Source organism: Apiospora hydei (assembly GCF_038363865.1).
Source record: "Apiospora hydei strain CBS 114990 chromosome Unknown utg000008l_segment0_segment0, whole genome shotgun sequence".
Lineage (NCBI taxonomy): Eukaryota > Fungi > Ascomycota > Sordariomycetes > Amphisphaeriales > Apiosporaceae > Apiospora > Apiospora hydei.
In genome coordinates this window covers 1,320,724-1,344,020 of record NW_027117367.1, presented here as the reverse complement: position 1 = coordinate 1,344,020, position 23,297 = coordinate 1,320,724, and the positions used below count along the sequence as shown (strand labels likewise).

Sequence of the window (23,297 nt, the reverse complement as noted above, 5' to 3'; positions counted from 1 at the left end):
CGGTAATGCATGCAGCGTAGTGATATATACAACTTACGCTTGCAGGATGCTGGTTCAAATCCGGCCGTGGCCAAGCTTTTTATTTTCTTCTGGACTTTTGGTATCACGCATGTGTTGACTATTAATTGGTATGCCAGAAGAGCCGGCAGCGCTTGTTTTTATATCGTCGTTTGGACTTGGATCTGTATAGAGGTCATAAGGGGGCAGCTCCTGGATACGTGCCAGCATCAATCCAAGTTACTGCCCAACTAGATAACAGTAAAATATACGATAATTAGCTACCACGAACTTCCACATTGCGTGACGACCGCCATGTAATGTCTGACCGGAGCATATGTAGCACCGCTTCACCCAAGTCTTAATAAGATGCGTTGATCGGCAGAAACCGAAGGGGCAGGAAGAAAGAAGCACGCCTTCCCGGCATCATTCCCAACAAGCGTCTGATCCACTAGCTGGGAATGCCTTCTACAGCAAGTGGAAACTGGAAGCATCTCAAGACGGTGACTGTTGGAGTGATAAAAGACGACGGGTGACTTCACATTGCTCAAAGGGGCTACGTGGGTGGTATGGGGAGATTTCTACCAGATTGACTAGCAAGGAATATGCCACAGGAGTGATTTCCATTTTATTTCATACATTGCTATCTTCCGCACATATGTATACATCATCACTATTTGTATCTTATGTCGTGTATGTATCGACCAAAGTTAACATGTACCAAAACGTACATACGCACTCGTCCTGTATGCTCTGTTCTATCTAAGCTGACAGCAGAGCAGCCGTTTCGACAACCTATCGTACCCCAAAGAGCGAGCTCACGTGGCATACTACTTCTTCTTTTTCTTCTTGGGAGATTTTCGATTTGTTTGTTTGGGCGTATTCACGGCCAGCAGTAGTCGAATCACTGGCCTTAATGCTGGGAGGAGTTCAGGCCCCTGGATCTACTGGAACCACGTAGCCTCCTGCTGACGCAGAATGATGTACCAGCTGATAAAGGGGTACACCTAAGATCCCGATTGCCACTTGAGCTGAGAGTGAAGGTCCTCTGGTGACGAATGATCTTACCTTAACAGGACTACATATGTGGCAGAATCAAGTATTGTTCTGTAAAACTCGAGCAGGGTTTTCGTATCGGGCATGCCGTTAAGGCTTACGAGCACGGCAGACCTTGTAAGTCATTCGGGACCCTAAAAAGGGGATGCTCAGCTAGCGTGTGTCGTGGAGATCCAACAAAAGCCCTCTTACAAGAGGAGCCAGCCGCCTGGATGGAGTCGATCGTATACGATATGATGAGCGTTGGAAAGTACCAGAGCCAGGAAACCGGTGATATGAGCACACTTGATCACATGTACAGATGATGATCAGAGATGGATCATGCGGTGTCATAATAAAGTCGTAAGATACGCCGTGGACATTAGACCTAGGTACAGCGAGTGTAAGCTGACCGACGGCTTGATTGGTCTCGGTGGTGAATGCTAAACCAGGCAGTGGGGACTGCAGGAATTGGGTTGGATGCACATGTTTGTAAAACGAGTTTCTCCTTGATGTCGTAAACCATAATGCATTGCTGTTGATGCCAATTAGGGTATATTGTATACACTAGTGGGCATGATGGGAAGCATGCTAATATGGGCCAAGGAGATTGACATAATCCTGGTAGCTGTACATCTTGGATGATCGCAACCCCCCTTGACAGCATTCCACGGCAAAGCTGGGCTTGATACTCATGTTGTGAGTTGTGGCGCTCGGCTAAGGTGAGGCCAGGTCTCGGGCTTCAGGGACGATGAAGGCACCGCCAAGAAGAATCGCGGGCTCCTCGAGGCTGTGGTGTTCGTAGCTAGAACCGATAGTCAGTCAAGTGCTTGTGCAATAAGTCGGCATGGAGAGAGCCTTACGCCAATGTACCGATACCACCTGCCTCTAGCAGGAAGGCAGGGCCATCCTGCAGTGTCTTGCCAGCCCATCGCATAGCAAAGGCACGAAGGATGTGGCCATGGGCAACAATTAGAACATCACCGCGTTGAACTTCCGACTTGGGCTTTCCAATGACTGGCGCATGCCACTTCTCTCGGATTTCCTTGATGAGCCTGTCCACTCGTGCGGTGACTTCGTCTGGGCCTCTGCAAAAGCGTGGACGTATTAGCAAATACTAGGTCTTATCGGCATGCGCATGCGATGTTGGGTATTCGGAATCGGAGGACAACGTACTCTCCGCCCGGGCACCCATCGGCCCAGATATCCCAATTACGCCCGAGTCCTTCCTTCTCCCTGCGATCTCGAATCTGGGCGCTGGTCACACCCTCATAATCACCATCTGTCGATCATACCAGTCAGCCATGAGCCGAGGTCAGCCTGGCTAGAAGAATATTGGCTGGGTCCGGATTGCTCGGGTCCGTAACCGGGACTTAACCCCGCCAGAAGATTTGCCACTGTTACTGCCGTCGCCAGATCCCCGAGATGAACACTTACAGTCCCACTCCCGAATATCGGGTGTGATCTCTACTCGCGCCTCGCAAGCATTGCCCTCGATCTTCTCGGGCGTGACGCCATGTGCCTTCCACGGCAGAGGATCCTTGATGCCAAGGTTGAGCAGTTCAAAGGTACGCTGCGCTCGCGTCCTCGGGGAAACGTATCTGCATCACGCCACCAAGGCAATCAGCGCATGCCACCCACACGAAGCTTTCCCAAGTGGCGGCAGCTTGAAGCCTCGGCGGCGCCTGCACAGATTGATAAAACGAATCGTGGCCGGGCTCCACCTGCGAACTCAGACGCACGCGTAATGCGGCGCAACCGTCATGCAGTTGCCAGTATGCAGTAGAATCGCCGCTGCTCAGCAGACCCTGACGACATGGAGAACGCATTGGTATACCGATGGCATCAGCCAAGGGACCGGCTTTAGCCAAGAGTTGAAACGGCCGTCAAAGGCCGCATTGGCGGAATGGCATGTTCTCAAAGTCAAGATTGGCATCGGAAGCCTATCTGCCATCGGCGGGAACCATGACTTAAGGGTTGCATATACTCCGAGGCTAGGCTGGGTATTGGGTGCTGCAGGGGAGGCTAATTGAGAGAGCGAGAGATGGACTTACATATGAGCCAATTGCTGAGGTACAATCAGTCTGTCCTCGCCGACAAGAGCCTTGCCGGTGGACCGGACTCGCCTCTCACCCGTAGCAGTCAGGGGGATATCACTGGTGCCGGTGTGACGGCCGTCGAGGGACCACTCGGTCTCGCCATGGCGGACGATGAAAACGCGGGGTGTGGCCATGGCTGGCCAGCTGTTGCCCTGGGTCTGTTTTTCGTCCAAATCGGGCTCCTGCTGGTTGTCGTCAAGTCAAATGCATAAACAGAGTTTCAATTACTCGAAAGACGTGCGTGAGATGGCGGGACGACAAGGGTGGTGGAGGATCTATGTAGAACTTGAGACAAAGAGGAGATCGAATTTATGTAGCAGAGCAGGGCCCTGAACCGCAGCGACGGATCGCAGCGATGTTTCCTCGGTGGGGGTGTTTCTTGTTTCTTTCCATCCCTCCTGCGGGGGCCGGCCCTTCCTGAACTACGTATGCACGGCTTATACTTACACATAGCGAGCTAACGAGATCGATACGCGCGTGGAAACATGATGTAATACAAAGGTTCGGGCCTCTCGGACCAGGTGGTAAAAAGGACCAAAAATGCCAAGGGACTTACGACTATTCGCCCTTCAATCTTGGCAACTCTGAAGGTTATTCATCCGTCCTCAAGGAGGCACGATAAAGAAGATGCCCGGTCAAGGAAATGTTGTAGAAAACAGTGGAAGAGGCGTATCTGTCTCTCGGAGCTTGAGCACCTTTTTGAGTTGAGTCAGTCTGGCCGGCGGTAGAGGAAGGTGTTTCAGGACGCCTGCAGTAGCTGCACCCCGGTCAATCTCAAACTTGTCAGGCAATCGAACCGGCGACCAGGATAAGAAACGACGCGAGAGAAGAAAAAAGAGACAGAAGTGGCAGGTGGGCCCGAGGGTTCCGAGGAATAGGAATACAATGATATATAAAGAGACCAAGCTATCAAAGAAATTGTAATACGGTAAAAACTCCGAAGTTGCTTCTCCCGAGATATTGTTGTCAGTAGTTCCAATCAATCAATCAATCAATCATGATCGCACCACTGGATCTGCCTGTAAGGCGCTTATTCAGATCCCTCTCCCTGTCGGTTCCATGGCGGGGCGGCAGCAACGGTTCAGGCACGGACACGGCCACCATAGCCACCGGCGCGGGAGCTAACTCCGACACCAGCAGCCACGACAATTTCGCTGCTGCAGTCGAACTGCAGGCTTGGCCGATACCACCATCTTCCTCCGCCTCGTCGACGACAACGACACCAATCCCGAGAACGATAACCACCTTGGCCGAAGACGAAGAGTCCTTTCCCTACCAAGACAAGGACCAATTGACCAGACTGCGCATGCACTCCGCCCGACCGCCCCTACGCGAAAAGTACTCCCACCACCAGCTCCCGCCGCTCCGGTCCAGAGCCAGCAGCCGCGGCTCCTTCGAGAGCAGCCGCAGCCGCAGCCGGAGCAGCAGCACCACCAGCAGCACCCTGAGCGGTGATGGTCTGACGACCCTCAAGCAGCCCCGGGAACGGCAGCGCGCTTGCGAGGACTGCTGGAAGGAGTTCTGGGGTTGAATAAAACACAAGAAAAAAAGGAGCCGAGGCAGGCGCACGCACTATACTGCACTCGCTCGCCATACACACCTTCATAACAACATGAAGCCCATACCCACCACGACGTCTTCGTCCAGGCCACCACGGGCCATCCGGCGCGGCCCAGCCCCCGCCCGACGACGCAGACACCACCCAGCACCCCACTGCGAACCCCGACCGTGAAGCGCGTAATCTGGACCGGCGCCTTTGCCGCCGTCGCCATCGTCGGCTCCATCTACGGCGCCGGCCTGAAGACGAAGCAAGAATTCCAAGCTGTGAGTCGTCTTTCATATCCACTCTAGAAAAATTTCAGAAACTGATCCCATACGTCGCCAAATAGGAGAAGCAACAAATCATCGAATCCACACCAGAAGACCGCATCAAGGACCTCGAGCACCGCAGGGGTGTCCTCATGTCCCAGAAGATTCCCCTCGAGAGGAAGCTCGCCGACCTGCGGAGCAGAATGCAGGCCAAGGCGGCTGAAGAAGCTCGCCAATCACAATCCAAGAACAACAGCTAAGCTGGCCGAAAGAAAGCTGGTTGCTTGTTAGTAAACCTCTTCGAATATTTTTTTTCTTTAAAACGGAAAAAAGGAAAAGGCGAAAAATGACCTGGATATATTCCAAGGTATATAATATGCATTATTCCAAACGACGGTGCGTTATTCATGGCGATGTTCCCGTATATAGAATATGTACTTATCTTAACATGTAACGATATCACGAGCAATGGATGTTTAAATCATCATGTCTATTCATGTTGAGGACTTTTCGGTAAATGGATCCCCCGATCAGCTGGTGTATCTAGTCTATCAACATACCCCAGCCTGCTGTGCGCAAGTGAAGCGCCTGCCATGCCATACATTCATTATCATAGCCATACCGTCACCCAGCGCTGCGATTACTCGGTGGTACCATCAGCCGCCGGCAAGGGGATCGCCTTGTAAAGGAGAATCAGGGCAGAGTGAGACTCGCCACCGCCAGCCAGGCCCTCGATCTTGTCAGCTGACACTTCCGTGACCTTGTCGTCGTTGAACCACCACCACTTGTCCTCCTCGTCTCGCTTCAGGCCCGTCTTGGGGTCGATAGGAGGCTCCTTCTTGACGTAGGCTGTGTAATGGCCGCTGTCGGCACTGGCACCCTGATGGGTCACCACGCCGCGCAGCTCGTACAGTCCAGATTGGTTGGCGCCATTGTCGTTGGCGAGGTCCTGGTGGATGAGGCTGTGGAGCTCTTTCTTGGCTTCCAGCAGCGCCGCTTCCTTCTCAGCCTCAAACTCGGCATCAGTCTTGAAAGACTCCGTCATCACGACGTCGCCGTCGGCCGTAGTTGGTGCTTTCTTCTCGTCCTTCTTGTCCTTGAGATCCTTCTTGTCGAGCTTAGCACCCATACCGCCGGCAATATCCTCCGCGCCGCCACCCTCGCGGATGTGCTTGCGTCGCTTGCGGGCACGCTCAATATCCTCTTCGTCTTTTCGGACCTCGCGGACCTTGTCTCGGACCGGGATGAGCAGCTTCTTCAGGTTGTCGTCGCAGAACTCAACGACATCCAGCTCGTGGGGGAATGTGACCTTTCGCATAATCTTGGCCTTCTTCTGCGTCTCCCGCTTCCAGAAGAAACGTACAAAGTGGACGGTGAGGTACTTGGGTGCCCGCGAGATCTTGGAGGTTCTGGTGTACACAGCTTCCCGTCCTAGTGCGCTCGAGTTCTTCTCGATCTTCTCCGTTAAACCTTTCTTGATACCATCGGTCAGATGGTTTGTAGAACCGTCAATATGGCAGTTCAGCTTCAAGAAAGGCTCCCTGGTCGTCACCGCCTCCTCGCCACCTTCCCGGGCAGCTGGCTCATCGCACTCCAACACACTGGTAAACTCGCCGGCCATGTAGTTATCGACGAAGGGGACCTCCGAGGCATTGGGGTCATTCTTCAGCTTGAGTTTCTGGCGCAATTGTGACACGATTTGAGACCATGCTTCCTCCGCATCCTGCTGGGCATAGCCATGGCCGGTTCGTGATTGTTCGGCAAACTGAGGGAATGCGCTGCGCAGAGCGTTCAGGAAACCGTGGGGGTGTAGGGCTCCTGGGTCTGGGACATGTTCTTGTACAGATCTCGGAGTTGTCTTGTCAGGTCCAATTGGGTAATGCTTCCAAAACCACCGCCACCACTGCCGGACGGCTCGTATTTGACCAGGGCGTCTTGGAGTTCGGGGACAGCACGCAGTGTTTGCAGTGTCGAGTTGAGGTAGCACGTGTTTCCCAGGTTGGTCAAGCCAGCGGGGGTGGCACCCTCCTGCTGGGCCTGCTCAGCCTCGGTCATGTCCTCAACGAACTTGATAGGATCCTTGGGGCGTGCGAGGGCAACGCCGCCGTCGCCGCCGGCGGTGCCCATCATCATGATGGTCTGGCCGGGCTTGAGGCCGAACTTGCTCATGTCGGCGTCATCCTTGAGGGGGCCGCCCTTCATCAAAATCTTCTGGCGATCGGGCTCGACTCCGGTTAAGCTGAACAGCTGGAACTTGAGGACCTCACCGGTGGATCCGGTATCGACCTCGACATCGTACTTCGTGCCCTGGTGCTTCACGACAACTTGCGGCAGAGGTTAGCCACGTTCGACAGGGTGGGATGGGATGTAGGAATGGCGGGAATGGCTTACTAGGTACAGCCGACATGGTGGCTAGAGGGGTCGACTTATAGCCGCTGCTCTGTTTGCTCTGTTTGTTGAAACCGCAGGAAGAAGTGTGGTGTGGATTGGAACCCGATACTAAAGGTTGTGGAGGTTTTCGAGAAAGAAAAAAAGAGAAGGTCGTGACAAGGCAACGAAAAAGCGTCGTGTTCGCCTCTGGAATTGATGGGATGTAATGCTGCAGTCACAAGCCTCAGCGCCGGGGTGAGGGACAGCAAGCTTCGGTGGAGTGGCGGTTTAGGTACACCCTGTCGAAGGTGGGGGAATCGGGAAATGGAGCTTTGGTCAGTCGGGCTAGGTACTCTACTAGCCACAGTTGCAAGCAATTGCGGGAGGCTGAATTGGACCTTGCCTGCCCCACCCCCTTTGGCTGCTGCTTCGGCCTTAATTGGACTTGACAGCAGACAGTCGTCACCTCCTGTCCTGGTTGTAACTACAGCGTCGCCCTCAGCCTCACCCCCACATGATCGAGAGGGAGAGCTGGTAGAGCTTCCGAATCCAAACTGTCTTTCTTTTGCCGTTGGTTGTAACGACAACTTGGTCTTGACGACCATCCCACGTCTACAATGGTACCCAACCGACTCTCGTTCCTCTATGCGCCCGCCTCCCCTCCGCCCTTCTAAGCTAATGAATGCCTCCCGCAGTCTCAATCTCTCCGCCCCTACCTCAAATGCGTCCGGAGCAGCGTGACGGCCGCCCTCTGCTTAGCCAACTTCGCTTCCCAAACATCCGAACGACACAATGTCCCTGAGGTCGAGGCCCAGACCTCGCCCGAGGTGCTGCTGAACCCCCTCGTCATTGCCCGAAACGAGAACGAGCGAGTCCTTATCGAGCCCAGCGTCAACAGTGTGCGCATAAGCATCAAGATCAAGCAGGCCGACGAAATCGAGAACATCCTGGTCCACAAGTTCACCCGCTTCTTGACCCAAAGAGCCGAGGCCTTCTTTATTCTGCGGAGGAAACCCGTCAAGGTTCGTTCTGCCGAGTGCCCAAGCGGCGCAACCGTGGATGCGGTCCCGTATCATATTGACGCCTGCCTAATAGGGATACGACATCTCCTTCCTCATCACCAACTTCCACACCGAAGAAATGCTGAAGCACAAGCTCGTCGACTTCATTATCCAATTCATGGAAGAAGTGGACAAGGAGATTTCGGAGATGAAGCTATTTGTATGCACACCCCAGTGTCATTACCCCTTTATCTGTTTCATAAGCTTACATCAGTACAGTTGAACGCCCGAGCACGATTCGTGGCTGAATCTTTCTTGACCCCAGTAAGTCACACATCTACCCGGTCCATGACTGTTTACACCATGATGGCTGACCAATATCCTAGTTCGATTAAGAGGGCGCAATGAGTTGATGGGATGACCTGGCTGGCATATGGGAAGACTAAACACTACGACGCGGCGTCTGGGTACTTTCGGGCCGTGCCAGATACCAGGTTCCGAACAAGCCAAGCGGCCGATAACGAATGCATGATCATTTAGCACTCCCATCGTGTCTCAATCTTCCGGGTCACTCCCGCATCTTGGTGAACAGCTTACAGAGCGCGGGCTTGGCAACATGGGCCTCTCTTGTAAGCATGTGCAGGCAACCGTGACATTTGCCCTCTTATCTAGGCCCACTCGGCATCAATTATCTGACGCCAGCATCCAAGGCTGCATCGACCGATATCAAATGTGTTTGCTCGTACGTCCACCTTCCGGTCGAGTAACATGCGGCTATCAACGTTCTCGAGTCCCTCGTCGCCTCGACCACGACCCAGGCACTAGCTTCATACTCAACATCATCGTGAACTCTATACACGGACGATATCACCAGAGACCCGCTTCGCGGAGGGTACGGGTGGGCCCTTGAGGCCCACTTGAGTATACTCTCTTGAAGACGTCCTATGCCTTTGCCGATTTTTACCGGCTCGGTACACAGTGGATTCCGAGTGATGACCACTTCGCCTGCTTCCTACGATATGCTGTATACAAGGCCTTTAAATTTCTTGACTGTAGGCGGCACTTCGATATTAAGCAACTCAGGGAGGTCTTCGCTGTCACTGAAATCACCTCGCTGGCTGTAGATGATCGGACCTCAAGCAGAACCAAGTTGGCCTGGCAACGCACCCCTATGTATCTATCGATGGAGACATGAGTCTAGACTAGCTATCTTGCCACCCTGTGTGAGACTCTTACTCTGACCAGTCGGAACATTACATAGGGTGGAAGCTCTTTGACTAAGCTCACGTCCGCGGCGACTTTGCTGTATGACAGTATATCACGACCCCGGGGTCCCCCAACACTCTTCCCACCAAGTGGAAATTTGTAATTACTCCAGTAACTTGTTACATCACTCTACGGTTAACACAGGTATGTCCTATAGGCATATTCTATATTCTCTCTTTTTCTCTGGCCCCCGGAGCTAGACCACAGCAACGGGTTCGACATGACCTGCTAGCTGACTATCATGCCCCTTTCACTGCCATTCCATCCACTCTTTCTAACGCCTTCACTTTCCCTCCGACAGCTATGACCCATGAAAAGCTGGGTTTCTGGCAAAGAAACCTTGAGGCAGTTGTGTTGGGGGACATTGTGGTTCGCCAAAACGTATCTCCTTCATTGTATGTTTAGCGGCTCTCCTTCCATAGGGCTCTACTGGGGCGCTGGAACATGTTCAACATTGACAGTAATCATATGGGCATAACCCCTTGGATACTCGCAATCAAGCTTCATCTCCAAAACAGGGTATTAACTAACAGGTTACATAGTGTCCGTATTTAATACTCATAGTTACGTTTAAACCTGTTTATGTAGGAGGATGTCAGGGTGTCTCATCATATGCTGTCCATACAGTTTGAATGTATTTTGTTTATTTTGTCCTGACCAGAATAACAATGGTACTCGGTGTTTTCTTCGCTTCAAACAGATTAACCCCCCAAGCTTCAGGCACCTACGTCCAACCTGGGAACACTCTCAATGACATTGTGTTGGAACGCCGAGGTGAATACAACTTATCTGAACTAGGTATCCCGATCCCACATGCAGTCACGTAACCATCAGCCCCCAATAAGTCGACAGTTGTTCGTCTCTCGCAAGTTCTTCCCTTCTAAGCCGGACTGATATGGTCTTCAAAATCTCAACTGGGCTGCACAGTTGGTTCTGCATAACAATCACCTTTCTCAGCTCGTAACACATACGCTTGACGAGGAGAGATATTTCCCTCTTCACCCAAGGTTCCTCACACCACGTCCACCTCACACTCCCCATTACCATCCTTGACCAGCTTGTCCCTGCCACTTCAATAAATATTTACTGTGTAGCAACGGTTACATACATACTGACTGAATCGCGATTCATGCCAACTTGGCAAACTCCTTTCAGGTAAGCTCTGATATCTCTATCCCACCAACCACACATGGCTACTAGGCAATTTACTTGCTCTTGATTGCCATTCCCCAACCAGTCGAGAAGTGCTTTGATGCCTCCCGTGAACTGATCAAGTCTTGGCCACGACGACTTGACCAGCTTTACCAGCCCATTCTCTATCTTTATAAAGACATTGGTGGGATTGTTCTGGAGCCAGCTTGAACTTCTTGACGCCTGTTGGGATTGTCTGTCCTCAGGATTCACCCTTCAAGCTGTCACAATAACTATCTTCCACATAACTCTCACATGAACTCACCTCCCCCGAAATCACACCAGCTCGATTTTCACATCTGTTCATTTTACTAACGTTACTGTCTCACTTAAGGCAGTACATCTTCGATCTCATATCTTATTGTTAACTTCTGGTTGACTTTACCGATCTGCCATTAAAGGTAACCACTCATCCCATTTCTTATACACCTATCTATCTTGTTTTCACCAACCTTACTGTCTCATTTGTTGCGACATCTCTCCGATCTCAGACTTGACATTGTTAACTCCCTTCTTGTCAACTTATTCGTCCCACCCTCTGCCATCATAGGTAATCTTTCATCCCAACCCTTTCCACACTACAACCCAAGCCCACGCCCATCGGCATTACATTCCCGTACCTTGCGCCTGTATTCACTGTCGACGACCCCCTCCTCCATTCACTATCGACGACCCTTCATTCACTGTCGACGACCCTCCTTCATTCACTATCGGCGACCCTCCTCCATTCACTATCGACGACCATCATCCATTCACAGTCGACGACTCTCCATTTTAGAACCTGACTTTGCTAACCTTCTTCACCTAACTTCTTGCATCACAGTTAATCATTCATACACCTTATGCAAGCGCACCCACACCCACAACCTACTACCACGCATACCATCAACATGAATAACCTCGTGAACATGCGTCGCCCTTCGCGCTTCGGGGCCAACCTCCCTGCCACTCAGGCAATGCCCACCATCTCTGATGTCTCTTCCGACAACTCTGAGGGAGGCGCTCCTCTGCATGAGACCCAGACCTTCAGCCAGATGAGAATGGGTCAGCTCGAGCGCAACCGCGTGCAGCGTGATGCTGCCGCTGCCACGGCTCCCGCTGGAGGTCCCAAGCCCACTGACAACCATGTCACTGACCATCGCGCCAATGGTTCGCCCGCCACTGTTGGTCCTGTCCCTGCCGAGAAGCAGCAGCCCAAGGCCAAGAATGAGGGCCGCAAGGCTCACAAGCTCAACCCTGCTAGTGACATGTTCATTCCATCCAGCAGCACCTTCAACGATCTGACCAAGCTTCAGGTAAGTTCATCCACTCACATATGAAATGAGACTCATACATCTTCATTGCTGCCTGGTTATCTCATATGTTCCAATATGCACCCCCATGAGCCTAGTGGCTGACTTTCATCTAATGAAAACTCAGGCCGCTGACACCCAGAGTAAGTTGATGCAACTGCTGGAGAAGAAGGAGCAGTCGCAGAAGGCAGCAGCGGAGGAGCAGAAGTCCCGACCCGTCAAGAATGGCTTGACCAAGTCGGCCAGTACCGGAAGCTATGCCGGATCGACCCACTCGACACTCTCATCTGAGCAGACCCATGGCTTTGCCAATGCCTCCGCCTTCACTCGAGCCCATCACCAGCAAGGCCCGGGCGCTGAGAACCATCAAGCTGGAAAGTCCCGAGCTTATCATCAGAACGACTATGGCCTGCCTGCCTATGACAGCACCAAGCAGCTGGATCACACCACCGGTGCTACCAACTCTGGTGATCAGGATCCTGACACCGGCTCCCAAGCTCTCACCCAACAGGGCTCGCCGGTGCCCCAGTATACCAAGACAGCTTCGCACACTGTCAACAATGGTCCTCAGGCTGTTCAAACTTGGGCCAAGGGCAAGGGCAAGTCCCGTCACAATACCATGAGTGACCGCGAGTACAAGCCACTTCCTCCCATCCCCGACTTGGACGCCGGCGCAGCCCAATGCAGAGACATCGTCGTATTCCAGGCTGTCGACGACACTACCCGGGCCGAGCGATCCGGCATGCTGAACAGCATTGTCCCTGCGAGCGGCCTTCCCAGCCCGACCGTCCTCACCCACGCCGACAACATCCCCTTCACCCGGACCGCCGGAGACAGCCTTGCCGCCGCCCAGGTTCAACGCGGCGTCGTCCACATCGACAACATCCCCTTCGGCATCTCGCGCGCTGAGGTCATTGCCTTTGTAGGCAAGAACTCGCGGCTCCTCAACGACAGTGAGGAGCCCGTCCACATCATCATGGACCGCGTCACGAGCAAGACGCAGGACGTCTACGTCGAGTTCGCGAGCGACAAGGATGCCCAAGCCGTCGTTGAGCGCCACGCCAACAACGCCAACAGTGGCCGCTCAGCCCGCCTGGGCGACCGCCTCGTCCGCGTGAGCCTCTCGAGCCCCGCCAAGCTGATGGAGGCCCTCTTCCCCGTCGCCCGCGGCGTCAACTGGTACGGCTACATCCCGCACATCCTGCCGCCCAACCATGACGAGCCGTTCTACAACTTCAGCGTGTGGGCCTCGGACGAGGAGCTGTCCATGGTGGCCAAGCACGTCGAAGAGCCCCGCCGCTCCCCCTTCTCCAAGGACGCCCGCGAGCGTCCCTACGAGTGCATGATCAGCACTGTCAAGAAGTTCCCCTGGTTCATGACGGACCACATCACTCTGAAGCAGCGACACAACATCTACTACTGCTGCTACAAGCTCCTGACCACCCTGCAGGATGCTATTCAGAGAGAGGAGTGCGCTGTGCGTCTCACCCCTCAGCTCCTCAAGCGATTCATCGACGCCATGATGCTTTGCCCCGGTTTCACGGTCCTGCAGAAGGACAACTTTGCCCAGGAGGTCCGCATGAACGGTCCGGACATGTGCAAGTTCAACATGCCGCGCTTGGCCGAAGACTGGCGTCATCAGTATGCCCTGGGTCCCCGACCTGGAATCCCCATGGATGTAATGGAGGTAAGTAGAAAAGAGAGAGAAGAACATACCTTCGCCCCCTATCCCTGCGCCGGCCAGATTCAGGTCTGGAGATTCCCAAGTACAAAGAAGCTATCCTCTGATGACCGCTATTAGTACTACATTGCCATCATCCGGGATGAGTCGACTCGTCACGCTGAAAGCCATGAGCTCAGCGTGAAGATGGAGCTCAGCAACATGCAGACCTGCACCAGCGGCTACTGGGGCTACTTCTGGCACGAGGTCGGCTACCACACCATGAAGAACTTCGACAAGCTGACGCTGCATGAGGCTGCCAAGATGGAGTTGTCCGCCGTCGACAGGATCCTCCGACGCGCTGTCGCCCACGCCGAAGCTATGCAGCTTCCCTTGGGTAACGACAACGGTACTCAGGCTTCGAACCAGTATCATCAACTTGGCTATCCCTCCGGTGCTTCTCGTAACGGCAAGATGCTGGCGTACTAGACCAAACGGACCCACCGCTCATCATCACCAACATGAATGGTGAGCGGCTTTGTTTGATCTGAGTCCCGATGCATTCTCACCTCTACATCTGCTCTTATCACTTTGCTTGTACACTAAGGCCTTTTGGTTTGAAGGCCTCTCGACGTTGATGATACCACATAGGTTTTCCCCCAAATATGTCAGGGGCGGACCTCACGGACGCAATAAAGCATACATGCAGTATGCACCACGGGACTCGGAAAAGAAAGGAAAAAAAAACATGGCGGGTGTAAGAGCTACGGGTCCTCGTGGGTATCAGACATTTGCGCGTGATGCAATCACTTGGTTGTGCCCGAAGAAAGAAGGGGAAAAGATAGCCATGCCTGTCGCAGTGGTTGCTGATGATACTTGACTGGCTTTTCTCTTCTTCACTCTGAGAGAGGGGCATCGATCTCTGCTCTCTGCTGCTATATTGTTGGCGAGTCCCGACTTCTCTCTCGGATTGTTCGCCTGGCCTGGCCAGGTTGGGGGTGGTAGTTCAGCCGAATGGAGGGTTTGGGGGATACGACAGCTTGCTGTGCTGATTGGCCTGATCCGCTCTCAGCTGTGCAGAACTGAGCAAGACCGAGATACATGACATTTTCCTAGTTATACTTCATAGATTGTTACATTGCCCAGAATCGGTGTTGGTATTGATGTGTCATGATGTGTTGCGATGTGGTTGATGTAAAGGTAGATGGTGGATACTTCTAACGATGAGGTAGCCTTTGTGTTGACAGACGAACAGCCCCAGTAGGTAAGCAGTAGGTAAGAGCCCCAATGGCATAGCTGGGTCAAGCCTACAGCAGGTTGATCAACCCCTCGAACCCCTCCTCTCCCCCCAGTTTAGGCGTGTTGCGTTAGCGTTAGCGTCGGGTATTAGGTGATAGCGCTGTCAGCTCATCCCACTTTCTTCAATTGATTCGATTTGTCCCGCCTTTTGCTTTGCTTCCATGATAGCTTTCTGCAGCGCCCGTAGATCTATCGTATCCCCCCTCCTCTATCCCACCAGCCTCGCCTAGACCCAGTCACCCAGAAGCCAGAGCCAGAAGCAGGCTTGCTTGCAGCGCACGCCCTCACTCTTCTTTCTGACGTCGCAACCCAACGACCAAACCCTCTTCCACACTTCTACATCCGCACTCATTGCGCAGGTCCAAGGCACCTGATCACGCCCGTACTTCTCTACTCCACGTCCACGGCTCGAACTTCCTCGGCAACTACCTACCTACCTACATAGGTAGCAATTAGATACCGCCAAGCGACCAAGACTCCAGCTTCGCGAGCTGACTAAGGTGCAACCAAACCGCATCGTCAACACGGCGTCTTCCGGCTCGGTCCCAACCACTGGCTCGGCGCCGCAGCCGGCCGCAGCTCGCAACAGCAACGGCAACAGCACCAGCACCATGGCTGCCAACAACAACGACCAGAACCAGGCGACCTCGCCTCCGCCAAAGTCCCCGACCTCGCCTCGAGGCATGGCCGGCATGGCGAGCATGTCCCGGCCCATCACCCAATCCATGCCCGACAACCGCCAGCAGTCCTTCGAGGAGATCTACGGCCCTCCCGAGAACTTCCTGGAGATTGAGGTATGCATTGCACCCCTACCGATACAACCAGAACGAATGAAGGGGAAACCGGAGAAGCTAACAATTCCGCTCTTTGTGACAGGTGCGCAACCCTCGAACCCACGGCATGGGCCGCGGCATGTACACCGACTACGAGATCGTCTGCCGGACCAACATCCCCGCCTTCAAGCTGCGCCAGTCGACGGTGCGCCGGCGCTACAGCGACTTTGAGTACTTCCGCGACATCCTCGAGCGCGAGAGCGCGCGCGTCACCATCCCGCCCCTGCCCGGCAAGGTCTTCACCAACCGCTTCAGCGACGACGTCATCGAGGGCCGCCGCGCCGGCCTGGAGAAGTTCCTCAAGATCGTCGTCGGCCACCCCCTGCTGCAGACGGGCAGTAAAGTGCTGGCCGCCTTTGTGCAGGGTGAGTACATATTTATTATTTCCCTGGCACCCACCCGCCGCCCCAGATTCTTATGCAGATGAGAATCTTCGAAAACTGACTGTGAACCAATTGTAGACCCCAACTGGGACCGCGCCGCGTGGTGACTTCGGTTACTTGATTCCTGGGCCAAGCCGTCGGATTCCCCTCGACAGCCCCGAAAATTACAAAAGAGATGCCCTGCGCCACAGACATCAACCCCGCTGTTAGCCAAGCTGTCTTGGTCACAGGATGAATGACGATGGTTAGGTGGAAGGAACCAGCGCCCGCAAGCTGTGAAATGCCACCTAGGTACCCGGCAGAAGATGGACGGAATCAGGCATTCTGGGATACATGGACGACGGAAAGTCTGGGAAACAGCGACTGCCTACGCAGGACTTCCCCACGACTGCTCGCATTTTCTTATTTGCCCTGGCTTATTATGACACGGCCGGCTCTTTCACTCTTAAAATCTGGTGTTATTGCGACATTTGCGACATGATATCCTTCTGTGTTACTTGAAAAATTAGTTCAGCAATGAATGCCGAATCCTTCGCAAACGAAGCCCCCTGCTTGCTGTATGATTACCTAGGCTCACCAACAATATACGAATGTGACCGAAGCGAGAAAAAACAGAGGCGTTCGTGTACATAGTATATCTAAAAAATGGTGATCTCTTCTCTCGACTGGCTATCGACATATATCTCGTGCATATGGATTCGTTATTTTTATATACATAATTCTTCTACAATATCGTTACATGCCCTCCCTGAAGCGAGCACATCCCCTCCCCCAACGCCAGATGTTTATGCTAAATGCTCAGTTATATGCCATCCCTTGTCTCTATCCTTGGGTCTCTATAAGTGTTTGATGTACAGTGTAGCGTTTTTCGTGCCCAGGAGAGCTGGGGGAAAGGGGGGTGGTTCTGGTGTGTGCCTTTTTTTATGTTGCTTGGCACGGCGCGGTGGTGAGTGTGGTTGGGTCTTCTTTCCTTTTTTTCCGAGTAAGTGTTATACATGATTTATCGTCATAAATGGTAGCAGTAGGCGTGTGACTCGTAGGGCGTGAGAGACTACTGTTTAGCTCTTGGATCCGAAGAGCTTCAGGATGGCTTCGTACATGCCGAACATGACGGCGGCGGAGGGGATGGTGCGCATAAGATGCGGCGTCAGGCCGCCGTACAGGCCCAGGAAGCCTTCTTCCTTGAAGACGAGCTTGAAGCAGTGAACCAGGCCGGTGTACTTGGGCCGTCCGTCGGCCATGGGGGCTTGTCGGAGACGTGTCCGTGCAACCTGTAGGTGGGTATATTTAGTCAACATTCTCCAGAAGAGAATTGGGGATCAAAGTTTCCAGCTTAACAGCAACTTACCTCATGAGGATATGCCAGGATGGCGGCCACGGCCTTGGACGCACCGGCGCTCATGAAGTTGCCGGTCCAATCCACCGTGTTGTCCCACCACGTCTTGTCCCGCCCGCTCTCCACAATGCGGGCCTCGCGGTTCCGGAGGCGCCCCTTGAAGTTCTCGTACAGCACCCAGTGCAGCGTCGACTCGGTGACGCCCAAGTAGCTCGCGCTCATGCCCTTGAAGAAGCCCGTGGGGCCCTCCTTGCGCATGACCTGCCGGATGCAGTCCCAGCTGTTGCGGTACGCGCGCCGGCTCACGTCGCCCTTGCGGGCGGCGTCGTTCTTGTCGAGCTGCAGGCGCGTCTTGACGAGCCAGATGGGGTTGGTGGCGGTGCTGGTCGCGATCCCCGCCGTCGCGGCGGCGGACAGGTGCACCCACGGGTTGGAGGCGTCGGTGCCGGTCCAGGTCGAGTAGGCCCGCTTGCCCGTGCCGTAGACGTAGAAATTGATGCTGCGCGCGGGGATCACGCCCACCAGGTTCGGCCCCAGGCCCTTGAACAGGGCTCGCCACCCCTCCAGCCGGTACACGTCCCGCAGGATCTGGAACGTCTCGGCCAGGTGGTACCGCATCGACCGCAGCGCCGTCATGCGCACGTGGCCGCCGCCGGCCGTCGCCGTCGCGGCCTCGCGCGCGGCGCGCAGCTGGGCTTGGTAGAAGTCGGATTGCAGGCGGGTCTTGAGGACGTCGAGGGGCGCGGTGAAGACGGCGGCCGTCATGCCTCCGACACTATATAGAAACAAAAAGTTTTCATGTCAGCGCCCAGGCCCCAATTTATAATACTGTTATTACATATTGGTGGGGGAATGGAGCGCATACCCTCCTGCGACCATGTGCGGCCACGATTTGGCGAACGGCGACTTTTGTTGCTTGAGTGCGCCCGCATCCTTTTCTGGTAATACGTCGCCGAGCTCTCTGGATTGTGCCAGCGGCGAGGGCGCCGGCACCTGCAGTCCTTCCCGGGGCCGGTTCGTTAACGTCATGATCTTCGGATTCGGGGTTGTGTCGTCGTAAAGATGTTTGTGTGCGTTGCTATTATGGAGAATAGGTGGGCGCTCAGCCTTGGGAGGGCCGGCCGAGTCGGGTTTTCGTCGAGTTTGGTGGTGGCGGTTCTATCGCAAGAAAAGTTGTGTGCTGTGCTACCGGGAAGCCATCAATGACATGGCAATGCAGGCCAAAAGATCGGGAGAAGTTCGTTCCAATGTCGAGATGTCTGCGGCAGGCGAAGCTGTGTGTTTCTATGTGGGATGGACAGGATAAAAGAAAGAGTTACGCCATGCAAATGCTATCGGGCTAGCATCAGCTTTGAGAGTCTAGGTTGTCGATAGCACAAAATCGGATGGGGGGGCCTATTTTTTTTCTGCTTCGCTATCATTTTGCACCTATCACCGCGCTGGAAAAAGTCGATGCGCGTCAGGCCTCCGATCAATTAATTCCCAATGAGGTAATGCAACGAATGACTAACCCGAGTGGGGGTGCCTTGCCTTTTTGACAGGCGCTGTCATTCCTGTCACTGCAACAGAAGTTCAGTTGCTATCGTGCATAGAGATGTACCAATAGCTGCATGTGTAGGAACATCATATAGCTGACAGTAGTCAAAATCCTAGGAGAGAAGTCTCTATCGGATGGAGGGCGACCTCTGCCTCTCCTATGTTCCGGTCAAGATACCCTTTCATCTCAGTCACAGCATCAGAAATCCTGTAGTCCAGTTTCGCCCTGCAACCTGCTCTTATCCTTAGATGCAGTGGCTTCGTCTTCTTCCTCGCCAATCCAGCTGGGCTCCTCATCGCCGAACCAGGCCTCTTCCTCGTCCTGGCGCTCCAGCTCGTCAAACGCGTCATTGCCGTCCACGGGCCCGTAGTCAAAGTCCTCGTCGTGCCCCAGGATGAACCGGTTCCGTATGAAGTCGTCCCATCGCTGCTGCCCTTCCTCCTGTGACTCTGGCTTGCTGCTGGTCTGCGCTTCGTCCTGCAGCAGCACCTCCCCGAGACCGACCGGCAAAGTAGTAGTGGTGGCCGTTGCCGCCGCCGCCGTTGGGTTAGCTTGACTGCTGGATGGCTGCCCTGACGCGCTCTCCTGCCCATTGCTGGCGGAGGACTCCTTGAGTTGGGATAGCTTGGCCTCGCCCCGTCGCAGGTCGACCTCTAAGACCCGCGACCACCCTTTCTTCCGTCCTTCCAATTCGCGCTCTTCTGCGGACTGGAAGCGACGGATCAGGGAATCATACAATAGCGGATCTACAATTAGAGTTAGCAGTGCGCAGTATTGGATGAGCTATCATTTTTTTTTCGATTCGAATTTCTTACCCACGAGTTCATGTTCTAAAGACCTGAAGTAATCCGGGTTCTTGTCGAGATACGCGCGACGGCGGTTCTGGATCCGGATTTGCGCCGACCTGGCCGGGCTTCGCACCGGTCGCGGCTGTGGCCTGCCTGCTGGGGACACCGGTCGATCCAGAGACATGAGATCCGCCATCGCGAGAAATCACGGTCGTAAGAGCTTCCTACTGATGCCGCACTATGGAAAGAACGAGGAGAGCTGTTTCCGAAGACTTATGGTGGTGTCGGCGTGGCCATATTTCAAATGTAATGACCGGTCAACAGGTCCAAGTGCGGACGGTGGGTACTAGAAATCGATGTTGCGGGTATGTCGGAGCCGACACGACAAACCACCTCAAGCTCCAATCCCATCACAGTGGCGATTCCCTATTACATATTGGGTTCGAAGGGGAACGCATCACTAAAATTCCTTTCCAGCTTACAGTGTACTACTACACTACAATGTCAAATATTGTGCGGGGTTCTCATATGCCATCCCTGTATGACACACCTTCAGCATGCAAGATGCATGAAGCAGAGGCAGACGGACATCAACCGTATCTGGCCATAAGAAGGTTGGCGTTAATAAGGGTGTCTTTTAAGTATACTATTACAAGATACCCATATCTGACACAAGTGTACTTGAGCTTTCTCAGTTACTCGGTGATATCCTAGAGTAAAGCCACAGAGTCCAGAATTATATATACTCCTCCTCGATCACGCATTCGGAACGCCAGGAGCCGCCGCCGCCAACATCTCCTCAAACCTCGGCGTCCCCAGCCCCGTAACTGTATCCCACCCCGCCGTCGCATTCCACCTCGCGCCGCCCGGCACCCCACCGCTGCACCCCGCCGAGTACCCCGTCGTGATATCCGTGAAGGCGGCGGAGTTGTTGTAGAGCCACGGGTTCAGGAACCCGAGCGGCGGCTCGCCCTGCGACTTGCGCGCCGCGTTCAGCAGCGCGATGACGCCCGCAAACGCCGGGCCGCTGGCGCTCGTGCCCCCGACGCGGATCTCGCGGCCCTTGTCGAAGACGGCGAAGTTGGAGGCTTGCGCGGCAACGTCCGGGATGGCCCGCCCCGTGGCGTTGAAGAACTCGGAGTAGGTCGAGCCGATGCCGGAGAGGTAGGTTCCGACGGTCTCTTCCTGCCAGGCGGGGCGGTCCCAGAAGGTGCTGAAGCCGCCGCCTGAGAAGTCGACGCCCTTCTCGGGTCCGACGCCGATTGTGCCACCTACGGCAGTCACGTAAGGGCCTGCAGGGGAGGACGTTCCGTTAGCATTTTTCAATGTCTTCAGTTGGTACCTGTAGATAGGAGAGGGGGTTAAGACTCACAAGCAGCTGGGAACGATGCCTCGAAGAAGGTAGCATTGTCGGTGTTGCGAATGCAATAGGCACCGGGACCAGAGTCACCCGACGAGAAGATCACGCTAACACCACGCGCACCGAGTTGCATGAGCATATTGCATACTTTCAAGGCATACTCGCGGGATGGACTGCTCCTCTTCGCCGTACGACGTCGACAGGGTCTGCGGGAGATCGGCATCATCTTGGGCCAAGATGTAAGTCAAAAACTCCAAGTACGGCTCGTTGTCGCCCGGCGGCGTGGGCTGCGTCCTAGTAGGAACAAGGGGCCTTCGAAAAAGGTTAGTAATAGACCATTGCAATCGGCCTACTCAAGTGTCATAACTTACCCCCTACGTAGATGTTAGCAACGGACATTGCATAAAGGAATTCGCAGGACATAGACTTACCGACCTCCTGTGCTGTATTCCAACACAGGTATTGGCTGAGCAACGCCCACCGCGTACTGAAGATCCAAATTCGCCTCAACTATGCGCCGTCAGACTTGAGTTCCCGCGTTCGATAAAACATGCGAAACAAAGAAAAAATTCCTACCACTGCTGTCGGTGCTGTCTTGGTCGTCCAAACCCCCATTGACCAACTGCACGGTGAAGTTCTGCCCCTTGGCAGCAGGCGCATACTGCGACTCGAAAATCTGCAGATCCGAGTACCGAGCGTACTCCTCGAGGTACGATGCAATGGCCAGCAGGTTCCCGGTGCTGGGTGCCGTGTAGTTGATGTTGTACAACGACTTGAGACATGCGGGCGTGACAGGGCTGCATGAGACAGCGTCTGACGTCTGAGCCGTCATGTAGTTGTTATCAGCCTTTTCGTCATCGTCAGGGAAATGCACCTCGAACACGGTCGACTTCCTGGTCGAGAACCGCCCGAAACGGGTCGTCGGCTGCACCATGTCGACGTGCGCCACCAGCTCGTCGGGGACGCTGTACGCCAAGGTGCGGAGTCGCGGCCCGTCGCTGTCCTCGTACTGGTACCATGCAAACTTGGTCTCCAACAGCGCATCGGCCTTGGCGACGGTCGTGTTGATGGTGATGAAGTCATTGTCTACGGTCGGCTCGATCCCGCTTCCCGTGATCCAGTTCGTGACGCTGGTCGTCGCCTGTATGGACGGCGCCGTGAAGGCTCTCACTTCGTCCCGCGAGAGGTGCATGCCGTAATTGGCGTGTCCAGGGGTGGAGATCTCCAGCACCGCCTGCTCCAGCGCGGCCGCGCGCTGTTGGCGGAGAGCGACGCGCAGGAGGATGGGGTCTGACGGAGAGGCATCGCGCACGAAAGTCCAGCCGCGGGGGACGCTGTCGAGGCTGTCGACTACGCGGCCAGCCACCACACCGGCACACAGAGCGAGCAGAGTCAGCATGTTGGCGAAGATGGGCTCTCTAAGTAAGGGATACTATGAGCAGCCTGTAGGTAGGGACATGTGCTGTGCTCGTTCGCCTGGCAAGGTCCGGGGTGGAAAGGAGGGGTTTCCAGAGCATATTTATACTCTTCACATTACTGCATGGCGTGCTACTGTCATGTCATGATCCCGCGAATCCTACACAGGAAGGTGATCGGATTGCATATCTACTGTGCCTAGTCATGCAAGATGGTTGCAGGAATGCCCCATAAACGGGGTCACGGCTTATCGTTTGGCTGCTAAACTCACCGTTTCCCTTCTTGGCAGGTCGTCAAGCACGGCACATGTCTAGGTAAGCAGTCGGGCACAGCCGCTCTAGGCGGTTGGTTAAGCTGCCAAGTTAAAGCTTATCAGGGCGGCGGCACTGACGGCTGAGGCTCGTAGTGGACTCGTTCATGGGGGAAGAGACACACCACTGCATGTGGTTTCTTCCGATAGGCTCAAGAAAGAAGCAATATTCTGCCACTTCCACTGGGGTCTACAATGGCTAAAGACGAGCAGCCGGACCACGGCGCGGATATGGCAGGTCGCATGCAAGGCGGACATTGCAATTCCAAGCATTCAATGCATGCAAGGAACGGAATCTCGACCTGACCTGTACTC

General features: G+C 54.4%; 9 protein-coding genes across 9 annotated transcripts; 4 read left to right on the top strand and 5 right to left on the bottom strand.

Moving 5' to 3' along the window:
• Positions 1–1,749: 1,749 nt before the first annotated feature.
• On the bottom strand, positions 1,750–3,265 carry PG997_011010 (phosphoglycerate mutase; the record flags this gene model as incomplete). The annotated part of the gene is made up of 5 exons (XM_066815325.1): positions 1,750–1,837; positions 1,896–2,120; positions 2,209–2,314; positions 2,470–2,633; positions 3,087–3,265. The coding sequence occupies 5 exons, from the start codon at positions 3,263–3,265 to the stop codon at positions 1,750–1,752; spliced, it is 762 nt and encodes a 253-aa protein (XP_066664615.1).
• An 863-nt stretch (positions 3,266–4,128) lies between these two features.
• PG997_011009 (uncharacterized protein) lies at positions 4,129–5,200 on the top strand (the record flags this gene model as incomplete). Its single annotated transcript, XM_066815324.1, has 3 exons — positions 4,129–4,657; positions 4,750–4,955; positions 5,021–5,200. The coding sequence occupies 3 exons, from the start codon at positions 4,129–4,131 to the stop codon at positions 5,198–5,200; spliced, it is 915 nt and encodes a 304-aa protein (XP_066664614.1).
• A 380-nt stretch (positions 5,201–5,580) lies between these two features.
• Positions 5,581–7,347, bottom strand: PG997_011008 (uncharacterized protein; the record flags this gene model as incomplete). Its single annotated transcript, XM_066815323.1, has 3 exons — positions 5,581–6,705; positions 6,741–7,264; positions 7,332–7,347. 3 exons carry the CDS (start codon positions 7,345–7,347, stop codon positions 5,581–5,583), a joined length of 1,665 nt encoding a protein of 554 aa, XP_066664613.1.
• A 580-nt stretch (positions 7,348–7,927) lies between these two features.
• PG997_011007 (actin-like protein 2/3 complex subunit 4) lies at positions 7,928–8,706 on the top strand (the record flags this gene model as incomplete). Its single annotated transcript, XM_066815322.1, has 5 exons — positions 7,928–7,930; positions 8,006–8,332; positions 8,406–8,531; positions 8,591–8,635; positions 8,698–8,706. 5 exons carry the CDS (start codon positions 7,928–7,930, stop codon positions 8,704–8,706), a joined length of 510 nt encoding a protein of 169 aa, XP_066664612.1.
• A 2,952-nt stretch (positions 8,707–11,658) lies between these two features.
• PG997_011006 (uncharacterized protein) lies at positions 11,659–14,209 on the top strand (the record flags this gene model as incomplete). The annotated part of the gene is made up of 3 exons (XM_066815321.1): positions 11,659–12,063; positions 12,188–13,747; positions 13,862–14,209. 3 exons carry the CDS (start codon positions 11,659–11,661, stop codon positions 14,207–14,209), a joined length of 2,313 nt encoding a protein of 770 aa, XP_066664611.1.
• A 1,421-nt stretch (positions 14,210–15,630) lies between these two features.
• Positions 15,631–16,342, top strand: PG997_011005 (uncharacterized protein; the record flags this gene model as incomplete). The annotated part of the gene is made up of 3 exons (XM_066815320.1): positions 15,631–15,813; positions 15,896–16,217; positions 16,314–16,342. 3 exons carry the CDS (start codon positions 15,631–15,633, stop codon positions 16,340–16,342), a joined length of 534 nt encoding a protein of 177 aa, XP_066664610.1.
• A 951-nt stretch (positions 16,343–17,293) lies between these two features.
• Positions 17,294–18,600, bottom strand: PG997_011004 (mitochondrial carrier protein rim2; the record flags this gene model as incomplete). The annotated part of the gene is made up of 3 exons (XM_066815319.1): positions 17,294–17,506; positions 17,584–18,346; positions 18,437–18,600. The coding sequence occupies 3 exons, from the start codon at positions 18,598–18,600 to the stop codon at positions 17,294–17,296; spliced, it is 1,140 nt and encodes a 379-aa protein (XP_066664609.1).
• Positions 18,601–19,306: 706 nt separating this feature from the next.
• On the bottom strand, positions 19,307–20,092 carry PG997_011003 (coiled-coil domain-containing protein; the record flags this gene model as incomplete). Its single annotated transcript, XM_066815318.1, has 2 exons — positions 19,307–19,854; positions 19,924–20,092. 2 exons carry the CDS (start codon positions 20,090–20,092, stop codon positions 19,307–19,309), a joined length of 717 nt encoding a protein of 238 aa, XP_066664608.1.
• Positions 20,093–20,652: 560 nt separating this feature from the next.
• Positions 20,653–22,655, bottom strand: PG997_011002 (uncharacterized protein; the record flags this gene model as incomplete). The annotated part of the gene is given in 6 exon segments (XM_066815317.1): positions 20,653–21,188; positions 21,269–21,403; positions 21,418–21,437; positions 21,449–21,568; positions 21,688–21,766; positions 21,833–22,655. 6 exon segments carry the CDS (start codon positions 22,653–22,655, stop codon positions 20,653–20,655), a joined length of 1,713 nt encoding a protein of 570 aa, XP_066664607.1.
• Positions 22,656–23,297: the final 642 nt, after the last annotated feature.